Raw genomic sequence first — 23855 nt, 5'->3', positions numbered from 1 at the left:
TAAATGTATATATTTTGTTATTATTATTAAGAATACACATAGTGCCTCACCTTTACCAATCCAGTTCTATGAATCAAATTCTTCCAGAATTCACACACAAACACATACACACACCCATTAATGTTTCCTTCCTGTCTGTCTCTCTCCTCCTCTCCTATATGAAACCGAAATCGGTCAGATCCACGAACCTGTGTCGTGGTGTAAGAAGGCCGAATCGCCGAGTTATCCAGAGTTATCTTTAAATTAATATTAGTATTATTTGAAGTTAACATTATAAAATACATAGACCTACACCACAAAACTAGTTGAGGATAAATTCTTTACAAATTCCAGCGTTATGGACGTTACGTCTGCAGTCAAAACTTGAAATATAATTATATTTATAAATATAAACTTGAATAATTCTCAGGAAATGCATTTAATACCAATATATTGAAACGTCTGTTTATATATCCATACTCCCTTAAAGGTGCTCTAAGTCATGTTGGGTGACGTCTTCTTGTTGACGTTCGAAGTATTGTCAAACAAAACGGAGGCTAGCTCGACCCTCCCTCCTCCTCATATCCTCCACAGAAGATAAAATATTCATTTTATTTTATTTTTTGTGTTCGCATTTATGAGGAAAAAACAATGTTACGTGACAGTTCTCCGTTACGGACATGACCGCTCTGAAAGCGGCACTAAAAGTCTGCGTTAAAACTTTCACAGAGACCTCAAACAGAAAGCACAAAGCCTTTCTTTAAAGGAACACTCCACCATTTTTTGAAATAGGGCTTATTCATCATCTTTCCTACATTTAGATAGGTGGGCAAACACATTTTTATCTCAGTGCATGCATTGTTTTAGTTTGGCAGCGCCGCCGATAGCTTAGCTTAGCATAATGAATGGAATCCTTTGTTGCCAGCTAGCATGTCATGAGTAAAAGTGATGAAAAAAAAAAAAAAAAAAAAAAACAAATTACTTCTTGTGGCCTGCATATTCACAACGAGTACAAATAGCAATGCAGATTAAGACTAGGCGATTTCCTAGGCAGATATTGACTTGGGACTATATTGTCATACCCCCACCCACCGAAAACAAATGCAACAATTTTTATAGAATAAGGGGTATGGCAAAATGACATGATAATTTGATGGGTTTTCATAGACAAAGCCTTCTGTTACCAGGTAGAACCAAACTCTGTTTTTGGTTTCAAGTTTAGACACCTGTCTAGTTTCATTTCCCATATTTGTTATTTTTACACGCACAACCAAAGTCATGAGTTTTCGCCAAAAGGCACACATACATTCAGCCAAAGTACAGAACGTCTTAGTACATTGTTGTTTCTGCAAGAAAAACGAATGTTAGTTAGCCTATGATTAATTAAAAAATCCATCACACTTTTATTTAATCAGTTGCATAAAAACTTTGGATTGAGTTTGGTCTTTTTTGAGAACGAAAAGTAAGACTGAATATCTCTTTGCTATCTGCTGTTTGATCAGACTACTACAGTCTGTGTTTATATAACTGGACCCTAATTCTTGAATGAATCACCTGAGTCAGTTCTTTTCCATGAATTGGTCAAAAAGGATAGCAAAAAGGTCTTATTTACTCACAACGGTGAATCGTTTAGGGCGGTTTCTAACTCGTACAACAAAACAAAACAGAAAGAACGCTGAAATAAGCGAATATGAACATACAGCCAAATCAAACATGCGAAAATGCACTAGCACAAGCAACTTGTGAACGAGACTAGGCTACTGCAGGTAAAGATATTTTCTGAATCTGTGATAAAACATGAAAACACTAAAACTACCGAAGTAGGGGTGCGTCTCATCAGGGATTCTTAGATTTATTTATTTGGCAGACATGTTTAAATCCAAATAACTCCTCGGCGGGTCTCCCTTGGAGATTCTGCTGTCTCAGGCGGGAGGAGCTAATTTTCACCCCCGCCCGGAAATATGGAACCTGTGGATTTGACCTCTGAGGGGGCCCAACTCATAGATGCTGGTCTCTCAACCGAGGTTGAAAGGAAACTTTACGCCCCGAAGTGGAAAGTCTTCACTTCTTGGTGCAGTATGCGACAATAGGATCCAGTTAACTGCCCTGTTGGTTTCTACAAGATCGCTTTAAAGCAGGGCTATCCCCTTCCACTTTAAAGGTTTATTTGGCAGCCATAGCGGCTTACCTTGCCCCTGTGGATAAGGCATCTTAGGGGAGGAACCCTCTAATAACTTGTTTCCTTTGTGGTACTTTGAAGCTGAAGCCTGCAATTTGAACCAGGGTTCCTGCTTGGGACCTGGCTTTTGTTTTAGAAGGCTTATCTGTGGCTCCATTCGAGCCCCTTGATACGGTTTCAGAAGACGTTAAAAACAGTTTTCCTTCTAGCTATTTCTTCTCTTAAAAGAGTAGGAGATCTTCAGGCCTTATCCCCCACTTGCCTTGACTTCAGGATGGTCAAGGCATTTCTTTACCCAAAACTGGGCTATGCCCCTATGGTGCTGACCAATGTACCACGGCTTATGGTTTTGCAAGTCTTCTGCCGTCCTCCTTTCAGAGATCAGGACCAGTAAAAGCTGAACCTTCTCTGTCCAGTAAGAGCGCTGGATACATATATCCACAAAGCTGCCCCTGTGGCGGAATTCGGATCAACTGTTTGTCTGTTTTGGATCACCTAAGAAAGGTCTTCCTGCTTCCAAGCAGACAGTCAACAAGTGGATAGTCGAGGCTATCTCTCTTGCTTACAAGGTCTCTGGTCACCTTTGGCTGTCAGAGCTCATTCTACCAGGAGTAGGACGGGCTCCAAGGCCTTAATTTCGGGTGTATCCCTTCAAGAGGTTTGTGATGTGGCGGATTGGTTTTCCTCACTCACATTCGTGAGGTTTTATAGCCTGGACCTGGATGCTGCCCCAGGTTCTCAGGTGCTTATGTCTTAGTTGTGCCACAGTTTCACACAGACAGGCACTTGTAAGTACAGTGTTTGGGTATTATCGTTCCCAAAGCGTCATAGATGCAGCGCGAGTTCCCTCGAAAGGGAACGTTTCAGGTTACGACTATAACCCTAGTTCCCTGAGAAGGGAACGAGATCATGCGTCGCCCTGCCATACTTCCTTCATCCCTGTGATAGACAGATGCTGCGTTCCAGTCCTCTTTTAGACACGCACTTGCGAACTTCCCTAAGCACTTCCCCTCGGGGGAATCCCTGCCGCCATTTTGAAGTGCGTTCCACTTGTGAAGTGGACGAGGGAAGTTTATATGGACAGACCCTCGTTCCCTCGATTTTGACCGAGGGAGCGAGTCTACTTCAAAAGTACACTTCAGGCACCTATATGTCCCACAATGCAGTATGATTGTGACGTCCCCACAGACCTCATCTAATCATCACCACAACAAACAACTCTATGATATATTAATTATATATTTTTTTAATTTAAAACAACCCAAACACACCTATAAACATTTGTATGCTGCATTATACAAATTCTTAAAGGAAAAAAAAATGCAAATAATAAATCAACTCCATAGCTGATTCCAAGTGATCAAGGGCTTAGGACGTTCCAGTTCAGCCCGCCGCAGTTTCCGCCAGTAGTGGGCACTCGTGCAACGTAAGCAATGACGTACATCCGAGTGAACGAGACGGAGGGAAGTTAGCGAGTGAAGGGCATGACAATTTTGGACTGGAACGCAGCCTTGCTTCGGCTAATGGAAACTAACGCCTGTCATCCCTGATGTGCTTTAATCCTTTTCTGGTCGTGACGTCACCCGCCCGTGACGTTCCCTCTCGCCATTGGATTAGTGGACATACGTACTTCAGTTGCAATCACGCGGAGGTTCCCTTATCAGGGAACTAGGGTTACAGTCGTAACCTGACAATTTGTGTTACTTATCCAGTTATTTTGATCTTGTTTCTCCCTTACAAAAATTAACCATGGTTTTACTACAAATAAAAACAAAACACCATATTCTAGTTAAACCATGGTAACCCCAATTTATCCATGGTTTTGTTACAGTAACCACAGTTTAATAATGGTTTTTGTAAAACTGTGGTTATACAAATGGTAATCAATCTGCCAAAAAACATGGTTACTACACTTTTACTATAATAAAACTATGGTTAATTTTCGTAAGGGCTGGTTTCTGGTTTATGCATGTAACGTTAATTCCAATATCTCTCCCCTCCTCTGGTGCTATCCTTTCCCTTTAGTTTGCTTTTTTTTTTTCCATCACTCCCCCTATTCATATCTGTTACGTTTCTGTGAATTTTGTCTCTCTCTCAATCATGGCTCTCAAACCACTTTGCTCATTATTGCATTTGGCGCATTGATGACTTTGTTCATCAATTTGTATTGAGTCCCATCCATTTCCTCACTCTCTCTCCCCCCTTTTCACTCTGTACCTTCCCTTCATCTCAAGATCCTGTTTCAAGACAATCAAATCAGCATGAGACATCTAACACTTAACATTATCCTTGACTGATAGACATCTTCATATACTCCAACAGTGCATGAGCATAGCCCCACTCTGCTCCCTCTTATTCGATTTGGTCCTCTGTCATGCGTTACTCCTTCATTGTGTGTGTTTTTGTGGGGAAGCAAGTCCCAGATGTATTGTACTTATAGAGAGAGAGAGAGAACCACAGGTTAATGTTTCCACTCTCGGCCCTTTTTTGCCTCTTAGTTGTGGTTAAAGTGTTTATGTGTTAGTGCCGGTTGTGGGATGCAGCCTAAATTTTGCATAATTGAGACTAGAGTTAGTCTGGCACTCTCATCCACCTGGACGCTTCAGTGTTAATGACTGATCTTTAAATTGAAGTATAAATTATAATATAAAATAAATAAATATAAATTTCAACTTGCCAAAGGTTTGTTTTTGTTTTGCTTTAATTTTGGGAAATAAATAAATACTTTTATTCAGCAATCAAAAGTGACTTTGATGATGTTACATGGGGGGGGGGGGGGTGGGAGGGGGGTTAATGCATCATGTTTTCCACAAAAATATTAAGTGGCACAACTGTTTTCATGTGACACTATGGCTGCTGAAAATTCAGCTTTGCCATCGCAGGAATAAATTGCATTTTAAAATTGTAAAACAGTTACGAAAGTTATTTAATTTTCTTATATAAATATTATTAATTGTCATTGCTGTTTTTATTGTTATTTTGATTAAATAAATGCAATATTTGTGAGCAGATGTTACAACGTTTAAAACTACTAATAACTTTTTAATGGTAAAAGCGTAAAGGTTAATAAAAACATTTATATAACATTAGTAAAAAAAAGAAACTAATATTATTGCTACTAATATTATAAAATACTATTTTAAATTAATACAACTAATATTATTTCTGATAATATTATTCATATTATTTTTTACACAAACAACATTAGGGATTCTTGGGCCTCCAAGCATAAAATTGTCAATGCATAAATGTAAAAACCATACAGTCAATCTCATTAGAACATGAGAGTTTAGATAACACTGATATTGCAAATGACTATACGGTCCATCATCTCGGAAAAGATCGCAAAGATGTAATCTTTAATGCTACTCTAATGAGACGCTTTTTACTACTGCATAGAGCTTTCATGGTGACATGATATAATGTGCGTCAGTCATCAAGATTCAGCTATTCCAGACCTCTCTGACACTAAACATCTAGCCTATACCTATACCTATAACATCTACTAAGAATGTCAAATGTACATTTTATATAACGGATAGAATAATTGAAGGACGAAGAAAAAGTAAAGAGGGAGGAGAGAGGGAGGGACTTGGAGGAAGAGAAATATTCTGTGAAAGCATCTGATCTCAAGATGTGGAGACTTTTTATCAGGGAAACAAATAAGGAAGATTACTGAAGAGGTTTTTTGACTTTTATTGGCAAAACGCAGGATAAAGCATTTGGACAGAATTATCACCAGGATTAACTAAACATTCATGCAAATACGTTGATACACTTGAAGTGTATTTTTTGTGAATGCAGCAGTGTTCTGGAAAAATGTGGAGCTGCATAACAGATTTCTTTACCTATGAGACGACCAAGTCCGTGGTGGTAAAGAGCTTGACCATCGGCGTCATCAACCGTGTTGTCCAACTCCTCATCATAACGTACTTCATTGGGTGAGTGTTCCGACTCATTTGTAGCGAGATTTAAACTTGTGCCCAAATAAATAAAAAAACAAAACATTTTTGTGTTTTTAAAATTATTTAAAAATGTATTAAGCATTTATTCGCCTTAATGTTAATTTCAACATTTACGAATAGCCTACATTATTAAAATCAAAAGTTGCATCTGTTCTTATTTAACGGACCTGTGCTAATATGAACTAACAACGAACAGGTGTATTATAATTAACTAACATTAACAAAGATTAATAAAGACTGTAATATATTTCAATCAGCAATTTTATTTGTTACAGTTAATTTGAATAATTATTTTTGGACAATTAAATTACTTGTTTTTTCGTCTTTCGACTTGGTGACATAATTGATGTACAACGCAGTTGTATGAGACTAAAAAAATGTTCTTAGTATATAAGTGCATGAAAATCTTACATTTTACATGCAGTTTTTATATATATATTTGTGAGCATTTAACATTAAAGAAAGCAAAAATTGCTCTGTATTTCCGGTTTTCTTAACCCTCTATCTCCCCCTCTCCCCCTCCCCCTCCCTCAGCTGGGTGTTTTTGTATGAGAAAGCATATCAAGTGCGAGACACATCTATCGAGTCATCAGTGATGACTAAAGTGAAAGGTTTCGGAGAGTATAACAACCGGATCATGGATGTAGCCGATTATGTCACACCAACTCAAGTAAATCTCAAGTTTTAGAATACTTAAAATCATTTTGTGACCAATTTGTATTACAAGTGTGTGTGTCTATAACATCATGTTATGTGTGAGTTTGATGTCAAAATTGTAAACATAATTAAATCTAACAAAATCTCCCTTAGGAGACATGTGAGGACCCAGAAAAAAAAAAAAAAAAAAGTTCTAAGAAAGTTTTGCTAATGTTCTCATTAAGTTATGAAAACATTATTTGTAAATGTTCTCTGAGCGTTCAAAATGTCCTGTTTTTTAAGCATTTTAAAAACCTTTTTCTTTTTTTGTGAACATTTGATCATTTTCCAAACATTAAAGGGATTGTTCACTCAAAAATGAAAATTCTGTCATTAATTACTTACCCTCCTGTCATTCCAAACCTGTAAGACTTGTGTTCATCTTCAGAACACCAATTAAGATCTTTTATAGGAAATCTGAGACCTTTATGGCCCTCTTTAGACAGCTACAACTACCACTTTAACGCTTCAAAACGTTTATAAAGATATCGTAAAACTAATCCATATTAATTGAGCGGGTTTAGTCCAAATTTTCTGAAGAGACCGGATTACTTTATATGATGAACAGATTGAGTTTAGTCTTTCATTCAGATACACATTCATCAACTCACATTTTGGTTGTGGTAAACGGAAGATCATGCATGTTCGCTTGATGTGCGAGAACCAATGAGGTTCATTCTCGTGTTACGCAATATGTTTGAGCTTCAACAAGAACCAATGAGGTTCATTCTCGTGTTACGCAGCACGTTTGAGCTTCTGCAAGAACCAATGAGGTTCATTCTCGTGTTACGCAGCATGTTTGAGCTTCAGTAAGAACCAATGAGGTTCATTCTCGTGTCACGCAGCATGTTTGAGCTTCAGCAAGAACCAATGAGGTTCATTCTCGTGTTACGCAATATGTTTGAGCTTCAACAAGAACCAATGAGGTTCATTCTCGTGTTACGCAGCACGTTTGAGCTTCTGCAAGAACCAATGAGGTTCATTCTCGTGTCACGCAGCACGTTTGAGCTTCAGCAAGAACCAATGAGGTTCATTCTCGTGTCACGCAGCACGTTTGAGCTTCAGCAAGAACCAATGAGGTTCATTCTCGTGTCACGCAGCACGTTTGAGCTTCAGCAAGAACCAATGAGGTTCATTCTCGTGTCACGCAGCACGTTTGAGCTTCTGCAAGAACCAATGAGGTTCATTCTCGTGTCACGCAGCACGTTTGAGCTTCAGCAAGAACCAATGAGGTTCATTCTCGTGTTACGCAACATGTTTGAGCTTCAACAAGAACCAATGAGGTTCATTCTCGTGTTACGCAGCACGTTTGAGCTTCTGCAAGAACCAATGAGGTTAATTCTCGTGTTACGCAACATGTTTGAGCTTCAACAAGAACCAATGAGGTTCATTCTTGTGTTACGCAGCACGTTTGAGCTTCTGCAAGAACCAATGAGGTTCATTCTCGTGTTACGCAGCACGTTTGAGCTTCAGCAAGAACCAATGAGGTTCATTCTCATGTTACGCAGCACGTTTGAGCTTCTGCAAGAACCAATGAGGTTCATTCTCGTGTTACGCAGCACGTTTGAGCTTCTGCAAGAACCAATGAGGTTCATTCTCGTGTTACGCAGCACGTTTGAGCTTCAGCAAGAACCAATGAGGTTCATTCTCGTGTTACGCAGCACGTTTGAGCATCTGCAAGAACCAATGAGGTTCATTCTTGTGTTACGCAGCACGTTTGAGCTTTTGCAAGAACCAATGAGGTTCATTCTCGTGTTACGCAACACGTTTGAGCTGCAAGAACCAATGAGGTTCATTCTCGTGTTACGCAACACGTTTGAGCTTCTGCAAGAACCAATGAGGTTCATTCTCGTGTCACGCAGCACGTTTGAGCTTCTGCAAGAACCAATGAGGTTCATTCTCGTGTCACGCAGCACCTTTGAGCTTCTGCAAGAACCAATGAGGTTCATTCTCATGTTACGCAGCACGTTTGAGCTTCTGCAAGAACCAATGAGGTTCATTCTCGTGTCACGCAGCACGTTTGAGCTTCTGCAAGAACCAATCAGGTTCATTCTCATGTTACGCAGCACGTTTGAGCTTCTGCAAGAACCAATGAGGTTCATTCTCATGTTACGCAACACGTTTGAGCTTCTGCAAGAACCAATGAGGTTCATTCTCGTGTTACGCAGCACGTTTGAGCTTCTGCAAGAACCAATGAGGTTCATTCTCGTGTCACGCAGCACGTTTGAGCTTCTGCAAGAACCAATCAGGTTCATTCTCATGTTACGCAGCACGTTTGAGCTTCTGCAAGAACCAATGAGGTTCATTCTCATGTTACGCAACACGTTTGAGCTTCTGCAAGAACCAATGAGGTTCATTCTCGTGTTACGCAACATGTTTGAGCTTCTGCAAGAACCAATGAGGTTCATTCTCGTGTTACGCAGCACGTTTGAGCTTCTGCAAGAACCAATGAGGTTCATTCTCATGTTACGCAACACGTTTGAGCTTCTGCAAGAACCAATGAGGTTCATTCTTGTGTTACGCAGCACGTTTGAGCTTCTGCAAGAACCAATGAGGTTCATTCTCATGTTACGCAGCACGTTTGAGCTTCTGCAAGAACCAATGAGGTTCATTTTCATGTTACGCAACACGTTTGAGCTTCTGCAAGAACCAATGAGGTTCATTCTCATGTTACGCAGCACGTTTGAGCTTCTGCAAGAACCAATGAGGTTCATTCTCATGTTACGCAACACGTTTGAGCTTCTGCAAGAACCAATGAGGTTCATTCTCGTGTTACGCAGCATGTTTGAGCTTCTGCAAGAACCAATGAGGTTAATTCTCGTGTTACGCTACACCTTTGAGCTTCTGCAAGAACCAATGAGGTTCATTCTCATGTTACGCAGCACGTTTGAGCTTCTGCAAGAACCAATGAGGTTCATTCTCGTGTTACGCAACACGTTTGAGCTTCTGCAAGAACCAATGAGGTTCATTCTCGTGTTACGCAGCATGTTTGAGCTTCTGCAAGAACCAATGAGGTTAATTCTCGTGTTACGCTACACCTTTGAGCTTCTGCAAGAACCAATGAGGTTCATTCTCATGTTACGCAGCACGTTTGAGCTTCTGCAAGAACCAATGAGGTTCATTCTCGTGTTACGCAACACCTTTGAGCTTCTGCAAGAACCAATGAGGTTCATTCTCATGTTACGCAGCACGTTTGAGCTTCTGCAAGAACCAATGAGGTTCATTCTCGTGTTACGCAACACCTTTGAGCTTCTGCAAGAACCAATGAGGTTCATTCTCGTGTTACGCAGCACGTTTGAGCTTCTGCAAGAACCAATGAGGTTCATTCTCGTGTTACGCAGCACGTTTGAGCTTCTGCAAGAACCAATGAGGTTCATTCTCGTGTTACGCAACACCTTTGAGCTTCTGCAAGAACCAATGAGGTTCATTCTCGTGTTACGCAGCACGTTTGAGCTTCTGCAAGAACCAATGAGGTTCATTCTCGTGTTACGCAGCACGTTTGAGCTTCTGCAAGAACCAATGAGGTTCATTCTCGTGTTACGCAGCACGTTTGAGCTTCTGCAAGAACCAATGAGGTTCATTCTCGTGTTACGCAGCACGTTTGAGCTTCTGCAAGAACCAATGAGGTTCATTCTCGTGTTACGCAGCACGTTTGAGCTTCTGCAAGAACCAATGAGGTTCATTCTCGTGTTACGCAGCACGTTTGAGCTTCAGCAAGAACCAATGAGGTTCATTCTCGTGTTACGCAGCACGTTTGAGCTTCTGCAAGAACCAATGAGGTTCATTCTCGTGTTACGCAGCACGTTTGAGCTTCTGCAAGAACCAATGAGGTTCATTCTCGTGTTACGCAGCACGTTTGAGCTTCTGCAAGAACCAATGAGGTTCATTCTCGTGTTACGCAGCACGTTTGAGCTTCTGCAAGAACCAATGAGGTTCATTCTCGTGTTACGCAGCACGTTTGAGCTTCTGCAAGAACCAATGAGGTTCATTCTTGTGTTACGCAGCACGTTTGAGCTTCTGCAAGAACCAATGAGGTTCATTCTCGTGTTACGCAACACGTTTGAGCTTCTGCAAGAACCAATGAGGTTCATTCTCGTGTTACGCAGCACGTTTGAGCTTCAGCAAGAACCAATGAGGTTCATTCTCGTGTCACGCAGCATGTTTGAGCTTCTGCAAGAACCAATGAGGTTCATTCTCGTGTCACGCAGCACGTTTGAGCTTCAGCAAGAACCAATGAGGTTCATTCTCGTGTTACGCAGCACGTTTGAGCTTCTGCAAGAACCAATGAGGTTCATTCTCGTGTTACGCAGCACGTTTGAGCTTCAGCAAGAACCAATGAGGTTCATTCTCGTGTTACGCAACACGTTTGAGCTTCTGCAAGAACCAATGAGGTTCATTCTCGTGTTACGCAGCACGTTTGAGCTTCTGCAAGAACCAATGAGGTTCATTCTCGTGTTACGCAGCACGTTTGAGCTTCTGCAAGAACCAATGAGGTTCATTCTCGTGTTACGCAACACGTTTGAGCTTCTGCAAGAACCAATGAGGTTCATTCTCGTGTTACGCAACACGTTTGAGCTTCTGCAAGAACCAATGAGGTTCATTCTCGTGTTACGCAGCACGTTTGAGCTTCAGCAAGAACCAATGAGGTTCATTCTCGTGTCACGCAGCACGTTTGAGCTTCAGCAAGAACCAATGAGGTTCATTCTCGTGTTACGCAGCATGTTTGAGCTTCTGCAAGAACCAATGAGGTTCATTCTCGTGTTACGCAACACGTTTGAGCTTCTGCAAGAACCAATGAGGTTCATTCTCGTGTTACGCAGCACGTTTGAGCTTCTGCAAGAACCAATGAGGTTCATTCTCGTGTTACGCAACACGTTTGAGCTTCTGCAAGAACCAATGAGGTTCATTCTCGTGTTACGCAGCACGTTTGAGCTTCAGCAAGAACCAATGAGGTTCATTCTCGTGTCACGCAGCACGTTTGAGCTTCTGCAAGAACCAATGAGGTTCATTCTCGTGTTACGCAGCACGTTTGAGCTTCAGCAAGAACCAATGAGGTTCATTCTCGTGTTACGCAGCACGTTTGAGCTTCTGCAAGAACCAATGAGGTTCATTCTCGTGTTACGCAGCACGTTTGAGCTTCAGCAAGAACCAATGAGGTTCATTCTCGTGTTACGCAACACGTTTGAGCTTCTGCAAGAACCAATGAGGTTCATTCTCGTGTTACGCAGCACGTTTGAGCTTCTGCAAGAACCAATGAGGTTCATTCTTGTGTTACGCAGCACGTTTGAGCTTCAGCAAGAACCAATGAGGTTCATTCTCGTGTTACGCAACACGTTTGAGCTTCTGCAAGAACCAATGAGGTTCATTCTCGTGTTACGCAGCACGTTTGAGCTTCTGCAAGAACCAATGAGGTTCATTCTCGTGTTACGCAGCACGTTTGAGCTTCAGCAAGAACCAATGAGGTTCATTCTCGTGTCACGCAGCACGTTTGAGCTTCAGCAAGAACCAATGAGGTTCATTCTCGTGTCACGCAGCACGTTTGAGCTTCAGCAAGAACCAATGAGGTTCATTCTCGTGTCACGCAGCACGTTTGAGCTTCAGCAAGAACCAATGAGGTTCATTCTCGTGTCACGCAGCACGTTTGAGCTTCTGCAAGAACCAATGAGGTTCATTCTCGTGTCACGCAGCACGTTTGAGCTTCTGCAAGAACCAATGAGGTTCATTCCTGTGTTACGCAGCACGTTTGAGCTTCTGCAAGAACCAATGAGGTTCATTCTCGTGTTACGCAGCACGTTTGAGCTTCAGCAAGAACCAATGAGGTTCATTCTCGTGTTACGTAGCACGTTTGAGCTTCTGCAAGAACCAATGAGGTTCATTCTCGTGTTACGCAGCACGTTTGAGCTTCAGCAAGAACCAATGAGGTTCATTCTCGTGTTACGCAGCACGTTTGAGCTTCTGCAAGAACCAATGAGGTTCATTCTCGTGTTACGCAGCACGTTTGAGCTTCTGCAAGAACCAATGAGGTTCATTCTCGTGTTACGCAGCACGTTTGAGCTTCTGCAAGAACCAATGAGGTTCATTTTCATGTTACGCAGCACGTTTGAGCTTCTGCAAGAACCAATGAGGTTCATTCTCGTGTTACGCAGCACGTTTGAGCTTCAGCAAGAACCAATGAGGTTCATTCTCGTGTTACGCAGCACGTTTGAGCTTCTGCAAGAACCAATGAGGTTCATTCTCGTGTTACGCAGCACGTTTGAGCTTCTGCAAGAACCAATGAGGTTCATTCTCGTGTTACGCAGCACGTTTGAGCTTCTGCAAGAACCAATGAGGTTCATTCTCGTGTTACGCAGCACGTTTGAGCTTCTGCAAGAACCAATGAGGTTCATTCTCGTGTTACGCAGCACGTTTGAGCTTCAGCAAGAACCAATGAGGTTCATTCTCGTGTTACGCAGCACGTTTGAGCTTCTGCAAGAACCAATGAGGTTCATTCTCGTGTTACGCAGCACGTTTGAGCTTCTGCAAGAACCAATGAGGTTCATTCTCGTGTTACGCAGCACGTTTGAGCTTCTGCAAGAACCAATGAGGTTCATTCTCGTGTTACGCAGCACGTTTGAGCTTCTGCAAGAACCAATGAGGTTCATTCTCGTGTTACGCAGCACGTTTGAGCTTCTGCAAGAACCAATGAGGTTCATTCTCGTGTTACGCAGCACGTTTGAGCTTCAGCAAGAACCAATGAGGTTCATTCTCGTGTTACGCAGCACGTTTGAGCTTCTGCAAGAACCAATGAGGTTCATTCTCGTGTTACGCAGCACGTTTGAGCTTCTGCAAGAACCAATGAGGTTCATTCTTGTGTTACGCAGCACGTTTGAGCTTCAGCAAGAACCAATGAGGTTCATTCTCGTGTTACGCAGCACGTTTGAGCTTCTGCAAGAACCAATGAGGTTCATTCTCGTGTTACGCAGCACGTTTGAGCTTCTGCAAGAACCAATGAGGTTCATTCTCGTGTTACGCAGCACGTTTGAGCTTCTGCAAGAACCAATGAGGTTCATTCTCGTGTTACGCAGCACGTTTGAGCTTCTGCAAGAACCAATGAGGTTCATTCTCGTGTTACGCATCACATTTGAGCTTCAGCAAGTGGTTTATTCTCGCAGGTTCAGTTGAGCTTTTATGTTTGCTGATCAATGTTTATATGTGAATAAAAGCCTAAATTTAATCTGTTCATTGTGAAGCGATCGAAAAATTGTACTAAACCGCACAATAGGTATCTTTTTGAAGCATTAAGGTGGTAGTTGTGTAGCTGTCAACGGAAGGACAGAAATCTCTCAGATTTAAATCAAAAAGATCTTGATTTGTGTTAGAAGATTAACAAAAGTCTTAGGGGTTTGGAACGACATGCAGGCAATTAATGATGGAATTTAAATTTTTGGGTGAACTATCCCTTTAAGGGAATATTATTTAATGTTCTCTGAATATTCTGAAACAAATACTAAGATTTTAAAATGCTAAAATGTCATAAAACTAAAATGTTTCAGAAAAAAAGTGATTTGTAAATAATGTTTTTGTGTTAATGTTTTGAGAAAACAAAAAAAGTCATCATTTACTCACTCTGGTGTTGTTCTAATGCTGTATGCCCTTCTTTCTTTTCGGGCCACAAAGAAATTAAATAAAAAACTTGTCCCGCTTGCGCTCGTATATATATTGGCAGTGAATAGAGTGGCGCAGGGATGACTTCAGAACCCGGAAGACTGATTCTCCACTGGTTCCCTCTAGATTTTCCTAAGGGTTTTCAATTATGAGTAAAATAAAGCCTGTGGTAAACATAACTTGATACCATGAGACCACTGTTTACCATGCAAACTGCACACATTCACATTCCAAACTGTCTAATCTTAGCCCCCTTAAACCTTAAATCCCACTAAAAAAGCCCAAAGGAGCATCTTAAGGGAACCAGCGACAAATTAGTCTTTCAGTTTTTGATGTCACCCCTTGCACCACTTGACCACCATTAAACTTTAAAAAAAAGATGCAAAATTATCACAGAATGGTCCAGTGAAGTCTTGTTGTCTTGATTTCTCACAACTTTGCACTTTTTCTGGCCGAGTCAGAGTGAACTGCAGAGTCACAGGCACAGAAGACCAATGGCCAAGGTCAGGATTTTGGTTAAATACTACATTACCTCCAAAACACTTGAAATATACGACACGTTACGCATTTGACCATTCTGTGATACGTTTGCATCTTTTTTCAAAGCTTGATCCTGGACACTATTCACTATGGAAGCTTGTTTCTGCCACAGAATAAAAACCTTTTAAAAGATAATTGTGACTTTTTATCTCACCATTGCGAGTTTACATCTCGCAATTCTGACTTTATTTTTCAGAATTGCGAGATATAGTCAGAATTGCATGATATAATTTCGCAATAGCGTGTTATAGTGTTAAGTCAGAATTGCGAGAAATAAACTCGCAATTCAGACTTTTTTTCTCGCAATTGCGAGTTATTAAGTCAGAATTGCGGGATATAGGCCTAAACATGCAATTCTGAGAAAAAAAGTCAGAATTGCGAGTTTATTTCTGTCACAGGTCTGGTTGCAGCAAAGAGGAAACAGGATCTATGCAGCAGTCTTTATTAATCATAAACTCAAACTTACAGAGATACTCACGAAAGATACTTAGGACAATGACGACAGACGACTAGACAGCACGAAACTCACACTTAAATACACAGAAAAACAAGAGGAACTAATTAGACTGATTAACAAAACAAACCTGAAGTCAACTACACAATCAGACATAGAAACAATTAACAGGGAGAGAATGAAGGAGAACTGAAGTAATTAACAGATTAGAAGACTAACTGAGAAACTTAAACATTCAAACAGAACTCAAAATGTGACAATATATCGCAATTCTGACTTTATAACTCGCAATTGCGACTTTATATCACGCAATTCTGACTTTATAACTCGCAATTTGCGACTTTATATCACGCACGCAATTATGAGATAAAAGTCTGAATTTTGAGATAAAAATGTTTATTCTGTGGAGGAAACAAGCTTTCATAATTCACTCCCATTATACACTGTAAAAAAATGTTTTTGAAAATTGTGGAAGGTGACAATTACATATTGGCATAATAAATGACTTCCAAATAATTATCCCCATGCAAAAAGATGCATTGTACTAGCTTGAGGTCTTCACTTAAAATTAAAAATGTATATTCACAAACATATTTAATTGTGCTCAGTCAATCTATCAAGTCAAAGTGAAAAACTGTGTTGGCTGAACAAGTCTTACGTCCAAAAAACTGTATAGCCGATCCACCCAGTGCAGTGCCAGTGAAGACCGAAACAAACATTCCCAAGATAATACAAATATTCATTGTCACAAGTTTTAAGACGTTATGGACAAGCGCAGGTGGGTCATTTTAAAAACAAAATTGCCTTTTGTGGTCCGAAAAAGAAAGAAGGGCATACTGCATTAGATCAACGTTAGGGTGAGTAAATGATGACTTAATTTTCGTTTTAGGGTGACAGGTTAACTCTGAAAGCACATTCTATTAACATTACTGAAAGAATACTTTCTCATAACTTTGAGAGAACCTTGGACAAAGTTCTGAGAACTTTCCTTGTTGGGGATGTTCTTACATGGAAAATCTATTCATAAATACAGTAAATACTTTATACTATTTTACATTCTAAAAAAGCTCATTAAGGGTGTTGGTTAGTTTATAGTAATTGTAAATAAAAACAATAGCAGTTAATTACACAGCATGTCTTTTTTTACACAATGTCTGTGTGTGCATGTGTCCACCAGGGGGCGTCGGTTTTCTGCGTCATAACAAAGCTCATCACGACAGAGAACCAAGTTCAAGGAAACTGTCCAGAGGTGAGTGAGGAAACTGCTTTGAACTACCGTTTTTTGAAGTAGCCTATACTGAAATCTGTCACGGTTAATGTACACTAATTTAATTGATTCTTGTCTGTGTGTGTGTTCATGTGTTTGTCTATGTAACTCTTCAGAGTGAGATGAAATTCAAATGTGACAATGACAGTACTTGTAAGAAGCTGATGTCAAAACCACCAAGCAATGGTAAAATTCTATTTTTTTTTTTTTTTTTTCTATGAATAATAAAAATAAAGGAAATTCATTTTAAATTGGTTAGACCCCCTGTGGTGAAAATCAAGTTTTTAATATTTATATGTCTATGTGGTGTTTTTAATATGCTTTAAGACAAACCATGCGCAAATTCATCAGTCAACACCAATGCTGAGTATTTTAAAACGGCAGTGTACCAAAGACAGTCTAAAATATGCAGTATTAGTGTGTGGGTGTGTGCTAATTGACTCTGTGCTGCAGACCGATCGGTCTATGACATCAAAGTACCGCGAGAGTGATTAGAGAGCAGACGCCACCGTATGCTTTCGAATAGCTCTCGCGGTACTTTGATCTCATCGTTTTGCACAGTATGGAAGCTTGTTTCCACCACAGAATAAAAAAATTGTGATAGATAATTGTGACTTGTTATGATGTCAGAATTACAAGATATAAGCTCACAATTGCTAGGAAAAAGTCAGAATTGTGAGTTTCTCACAATTGCGAGTTAAAAAGTCAGAATTGAGGGATATAAACTCGCTATTCTGACTTTTTTTCTCGCAATTGCGAGATATAAACTCACATATTGTGAGTTAGAAAGTCCAATTCTGAGGGGAAAAAGACTGACTTTTTTTTTCTCAGATTTGCCAGTTTATATCTCACAATTCTGAATTTATAACTTGCAATTGTGAGGAAAAAAAGTCAGAATTGCGAGATTTATTGTCGTAATTGCAAGAAAAAAGTCAGAATTGTGAGATAAAAACTCGCAATTACCTTTTTTAATTTTTATTCCACTTTTTTTCTCAGAATTACAAGTTCATATCTCACAATTCGGACTTTATAACTCGCAATTGCGGCTTTATACCACTCAATTGTGAGAAAAAAAAAGTCAAAATTGGTTTAATCTCATAATTTCGAGAAAAAGTCAGAATTGTGAGATAAAAAGTCACAATTACCTTTTTTTATTTTTTATTCAGTGGCTGAAACGAGCTTCCATAGCGCAGCGCTGCTTCAAGTCGAACACACCTATTATTTTGCTGATTGTTAGAAGTCAGCTGTCTGACTCTGAGAGGGCGAACGGGAACATGGTTCGTGTTAGCAACACATTATTAGCTGTTTGATAACTGTAACGAGGTCAGTAATCGGCATACATTTAAACAGTTTAAACAATAACCAAACACGAAACGAAAGTAAAAGCGACAGCCCCTCACAGACACTCATTATAAATCACGTCATTCTCTCATGGCTCTCGGCTCTGCCCTGCTTGATACAAAAACGTAGTTAAGCCAAAGGCTAAACATATCAGTTACCGTTATGTGTCAACTTTTATTAAAATTCTGAATGGATTATATAGTCTAGAAAGCACGCAAAGACCCCCTTATAATCCCTTTAGAATCACTAAAATGATCGGGGGTTTATGTCAATTTTAGGGTTAGTGATGTCACTAACCCGGGAGGAATGTCGTGTAGTCCCTACCAGCCGTTTGTTGTAGTCCTTAAAAAGCAATTTCTTTAAAAGCAAATATCTCCCTTTGCTTTGAACTTTGAGAGTTGTAACTTTGCAGATGTTGTTTATGCTCAAACAGCAACATTACACACTAACTAAAGTTAGAAAAGTCAAATCATATTCAACCAAGGGATACAAATTTTTACTGCAGGGGAACTTTAACAGTTTGAGTGTTTCATTGTGGATTGTTTTGTTATATTGAAATGATCAAGGAAAAAACAATAACCTACTAACATTCTAGCAAATTTTACAGTCTATATGGTATGTTTTGATCTACTGGTTGTATCTCGAAGGGTTGCTGACAGGACGATGTGTGAACTTCAATAAGACCCACAAAACCTGTGAGATCAAAGGATGGTGTCCTGCAGAGATTGATGAAATTCAACCGTGAGTCCACTTTTAAATAAACAAACTAATATATGTGTGAATGTTGAATAAAAAAGGACTGATGGAGTTTTTTTCTTATTAAGAAACCCCATGATGGAGGTGGAGAACTTTACCATTTTCATCAAGAACAGCATTCGCTTCCCACGTTTTAACTTCACAAAGTAAATGCAATCAAACACAAAGACTGAAAAAATCTCATCATTATCATTCTTTTTTTTTTTTTTTACATAATCTACCAGTAAACCTTTTTGGATTATTTATTTTTTAAATAATGACCTTCATTGTTTCCATTAAATATTTCTCTTTTCCTTTCAGGGGAAACTTTTTGCCCAACATCAATAGTAGCTATATAAAGAACTGTCACTTCGACTTTGAGAGTAACATGTATTGTCCAATATTCAAAGTGGGTGATGTGATCCGATTTGCACAACAAAACTTCACCACTCTTGCTAAAAAAGTGAGTGTTTATTTAATTATTTTTAATATTTGGCTTTTTTGTTACTACCTTGCTTTCTTCCTTTCCTCATCTAATTTTATATATGTAAGAAATATTTCACAAGCACGACTTTTATACAACAGTTTTATATACAAGTATAAATATATAAACTAATGCAATTAACTCATATTAATATAAATGTGTTACCAATAAGTCAATAAACAGAAGTTTGGCCACGTAGTTCAAATGTTTTCATCCACCAATGGAAATAGTTTCAAAAGAGGCCAAATAAATACCTGTTTCATAAAAGTATCTAATAACTGTTAGCAAACATTACATTAGTCAACATTACATTTCAGACTATTTGTTTTTAAATTCTCAACACTGTAAAAAGTGATCAGTTGACTTAAAAAAGTGAGGAAACCCATTGCCGTAAAAAATATTAAACAAATAAATTTCATGCATAATTGAAAAAATTAAGTTATGTGGAATTGTCAAGTTCACATAACTTATTTTTTTCAATTACGCATTGTTTATTACTTTTATTTTAAGGAACGGGGTTTAGTTAAGTCAACTGATGTCAAAAAAATTGCACCATCGTTATTTCTCTTTAAGTGCAAAGTCAAATTGGATTTGTGTAAGTAATCTCTGTCTCTTTCTCTCAGGGAGGAGTGATAGGGATAAAAATAGCGTGGATATGTGATTTAGACAAGGCAGATGATGAGTGTAAGCCCGCCTACTCCTTCACTCGTCTGGACGCCATGTCAGAGAAGACCACTGTGTCTCCGGGATACAACTTCAGGTTCTAGAAACTTTTCTTTCCACCTTAAAGTTTAATCAAGAATGTTGCAGTCTGCAGGCCTCTAATGATACTGCACAAACAAATGCCTCCAATCTCTCCACATACTTCCACATGTTTATCAGACTTTTTGTAGTGGCCACATACTATAAAATATTACAAAAAGGCACCAAATCATTCGAAGTTGATAGCTTGGATAATCCTGTTTGAAACTGTATCCGCTAACATGTCTAAATCTTTGTCCTTAGGTACGCAAAGTATTTTCAAATGGAGAACGGAACTGAGTATCGCACTCTGCTGAAAGCCTACGCCATCAGATTCGATGTGCTGGTTAATGGAGATGTGAGTTCATTTTAAATTGTTTGTGTGTTTTTTCGAGCATTTTCTGCATCTGGGAATAGTTGCTCATTACATTTTCTCTTTGAAGGCTGGGAAATTTGACATGATACCAACTCTAATCAACATGGTTGCTGCCTTCACCTCTGTTGGTGTGGTATGTGTCTTCATTAATCTGCATAAACATAAAACAGCTCGGTTTCACAAAATGGATAATATAAATGGGTCACTTTTTTGGTAATTCTTAGTAGAAAGTCAACTCCAAAATGTCAGCTAAAACATAATAAAATCAACAACAAACTAGAAAATAGTCAAATGGTGCAACCATAATAATTAGAGATCCGTTATTTTGTGTGTGACACTAGCACCAAAGACATAAAGAGTAGCTTACTCAAATTCACCATTTGCTTTAACTATTTAAGATGTAATTTGTTATTTCATATTAATGAGATTAATTTGGCTTGCAGCATAGCATTAGTCAAAAACATTAATTCCATATTGTCTTAAAGTTTAGTAGATTATACTCAATAGTTATATCTGTGAACTTTATTAAAATCTGCAAATACATGTAAATATGTTTACAACATTTCTTTATGTTTAAATCAATACACGACTCATTGTAAATATAATGAACAAACCAAAGTAATATATAAGTATCAGTTAGATCTTTGATTTCTACTTGCATGAATCAAGTACAAATGTCATATTTGTTTCATATTTTTAAGTTCACGTTTAGGCAAGGCAAGGCGAGTTTATTTATATAGCACATTTCATACACTATGGCAATTCAAAGTGCTTTACACAGAAATTAATTAAAATAATCACAAAATAAAAGGAAAAGGAAAATTAAAACAGTTATAAAAGGAATTAAAAGAGTAAAAAGGTGATACATTGATAAACTTCTCATCTGGCAAAACACCGGTGTATCATATTTTTCAGAACTCCCAGTTTTACTCTGAGATTTTAAGATTTTGGTTACTCTGAACTTATTCAATGTATAAAAAAAAGTCCTTTTTTACTTTATTTACTATAATACTGTAATATACTATAATTTTGCTATATATACTATATATTTATACAAAATAAATTGTGTACAACATTCTAAAAAATCATTCAAATGATTCAAATAAATTCAAGCAAAACGCTTTCACTCATTGTCTGTCCTGCCACTAAGCACAAAACTGGCTTTTACCATAGTTCTGGCCAGTGCAAGTCAAATAATGAAGATTTGTTTATTTTAAGTATGTGAAATATGACCCAAGTGAGAAGTGAGCAAACCGCCCGGCTGGCCCTAGACCTTTAAGAACGATCGATCAGTATAGACATAATATACCACTGTAAAAAAAAAAAAGTTGCTGACTTTGAAGTATAATCAACTTGTATATTTAAGTTGTTTCAACTTAAATTACATTAAACTGACTTAAAAAATGAGTTGAATCTTGTATAACTTAAGATTTATTGTTATCAACTTATTTTGATGAGTTAAAGCAATGTAAACACATTTGTTAACTTATTGATCACATAATTTTAAAACTGCATACCCATTTTTTGTGTAATATATATTTACCTTTGTATATACATGTAACTATAATATTCATGACATGAATTTTGTCTCCATCCTCATCTTGAACTTGGACTGTTTTATCATTAATCAGTGCCAGACAGCCACTTGCTTCTTAATACAATATTTTAAAGCGTGTTTAATAATGAAATTAATTCATAATAGAAAATATTTCATACCTGTTAACCTCTTTAAGTAGACAAAACTGAGACTTTTCCTTTATTTTAGGGTACAGTGCTTTGTGATATAATTCTGCTGAACTTCTTGAAAGGAGCTGACCAGTACAAGGCCAAGAAATTTGAAGAGGTTTGCATTTTAGCAAGTCGCCAACATTACTACTTCTATCCAGTTATGATGACAATGAATGCCTCACTGCCTCTCTCTTGCTCTGTTTCTAGGTATCAGATTCACATAGTCAGAGCACTAGTTCATTCTACAGGTCCAGAGACCACAGCCAGCATTCAATCAAACCTGATGAGAAGTTCTCAACTGACTCCGGAGCATTTTCCATTGAACGCTATAGTTAATAGTGCCCACCACAGCGCTTGGGAAGGATTGCAAAAAAGCACTCATATTTGTTTCATTCATTCAGTAATTTACATACATACATACATACATATACATATTAAAATTTTCCCCCATTAGCCATTAAGAATATTTTAGAATCATCTTCAAATCAAATTAAACTTAAAAATGTGCCTGACTGATCAAATATCAAAAAACATTCCTATTTTTTTGTAAATAATAGTATTAAGTAAATACTCAAATTCTGTTATGTATTCTCACAGTGTTAGCATGGCCTTTACACAACTTAAACATGGCCTTTACACAAGTTAAAAATATTTAATAATTCATGTGATTTAGTAGACTCCCAAAATGTAGCTATGCAACTGTATGTGTTTTTTATTTTGTGAATATAAAGGTATTGTAAAAGAGTATCACCCTCTCTTTTGGCCAAGTGTAGATGAAAATGTTTTTGCTTGATAAACATTTTCTGAACTTTTCTAACACTGTCAGGAGTATTTTTGGTTCATTCTGTTCCCTGTTCAGCCGTTTGCACGACACTTTCAATAAAAAACTGAAAACTTTAAGCGTTTTGGCTGATCCATTTCCATGGCAACAGTGTTTTGGGGGCCTGAAAATACTTTTGAAAACGGATTTTAAAGTGCAAGTTTTTGAAAACAATACCGTTATCATCTCTGTGTAAACTACAAAAATGCGAAATTGTGAAAAAGGTGAAGTCATGTGTATTACTTGTTCAGTTTATAGGCGCGTAGTTTTTCTTTACAAGGTGACCTCGCCAACTACTGGCCAGTCATGAATAATACACCATTTTTTATCGTTTTTCGTGAATCCATGTGAATGGGTATAGTTTTGACAACATTGTCGTCTGTACGCAAAAAAATGCAAAGGAAAAACGTTTCCATTTTTAGTTCACCATTGTTGTGTAGATGTACCCTGATTTCGTTCTGCTAGTTTGTTTCCATGGTTAATCATTAGCACACCTGTTCTTAGTTCTGTAAATGTTTCTGTATATTTTAGCCCTTAGTTCCCCTCAGTTCTTTGTTCGGTCTCGTTTTTGTATTATATGGTTGTTTTCTATGGGAGTTCTCCTCCATTTTCCGAGTTAATTTTTTTCTGTTATTTCCATATCGTTATGCAAACATTGTTAATACTTTATTTATACTACCAATTCTAATTTGATTGTAAATATTGATGCTCATGGGGAGGCTCAGGGCAATAAAAAACATGTATATGTCATTTCTGATATAAATTGTCTTATTTGAACTAATGGTTTACGACAGAGAAATGAGACTGACAAGATATCACTATCAACGACTGAAAATCGGATTTAGAAGTAAAATAAGGTCCCTGGTTAACTTTACTAGAAGGTACCTTAACATTTTTTTGTTACCA

The 23855-nt window shown here is 38.3% G+C and overlaps 1 protein-coding gene across 1 annotated transcript; it reads left to right on the top strand.

The window, feature by feature from the left end:
- The first annotated feature begins 5766 nt into the window (after window positions 1–5766).
- On the top strand, window positions 5767–23698 carry p2rx3b (purinergic receptor P2X, ligand-gated ion channel, 3b). The gene is made up of 12 exons (XM_081360379.1): window positions 5767–6099; window positions 6658–6793; window positions 16635–16706; window positions 16841–16910; window positions 18713–18806; window positions 18890–18967; window positions 19122–19263; window positions 19908–20044; window positions 20290–20383; window positions 20469–20534; window positions 22167–22244; window positions 22337–23698. The coding sequence occupies exons 1-12, from the start codon at window positions 5957–5959 to the stop codon at window positions 22463–22465; spliced, it is 1239 nt and encodes a 412-aa protein (XP_081216505.1). The 5' UTR covers window positions 5767–5956; the 3' UTR covers window positions 22466–23698.
- Window positions 23699–23855: the final 157 nt, after the last annotated feature.

This window comes from Scardinius erythrophthalmus, assembly GCF_964197995.2.
Source record: "Scardinius erythrophthalmus genome assembly, chromosome: 3".
NCBI classification, from domain to species: Eukaryota; Metazoa; Chordata; class Actinopteri; order Cypriniformes; family Leuciscidae; genus Scardinius; species Scardinius erythrophthalmus.
This window is presented reverse-complemented; position numbering and strand designations above follow the sequence as displayed.

What these genes read in the sequence shown, in the direction of transcription:
- p2rx3b (XM_081360379.1), top strand. Translation starts at nt 5,957, where the DNA reads ATGCAGCAGTGTTCTGGAAAAATGTGGAGCTGCATAACAGATTTCTTT. An exon ending in TTCAAGGAAACTGTCCAGAG is followed by an intron (nt 16,707 to 16,840) that starts GTGAGTGAGGAA and finishes GTAACTCTTCAG; the next exon opens with AGTGAGATGAAATTCAAATG. An exon ending in CCACGTTTTAACTTCACAAA is followed by an intron (nt 18,968 to 19,121) that starts GTAAATGCAATC and finishes TTTTCCTTTCAG; the next exon opens with GGGAAACTTTTTGCCCAACA.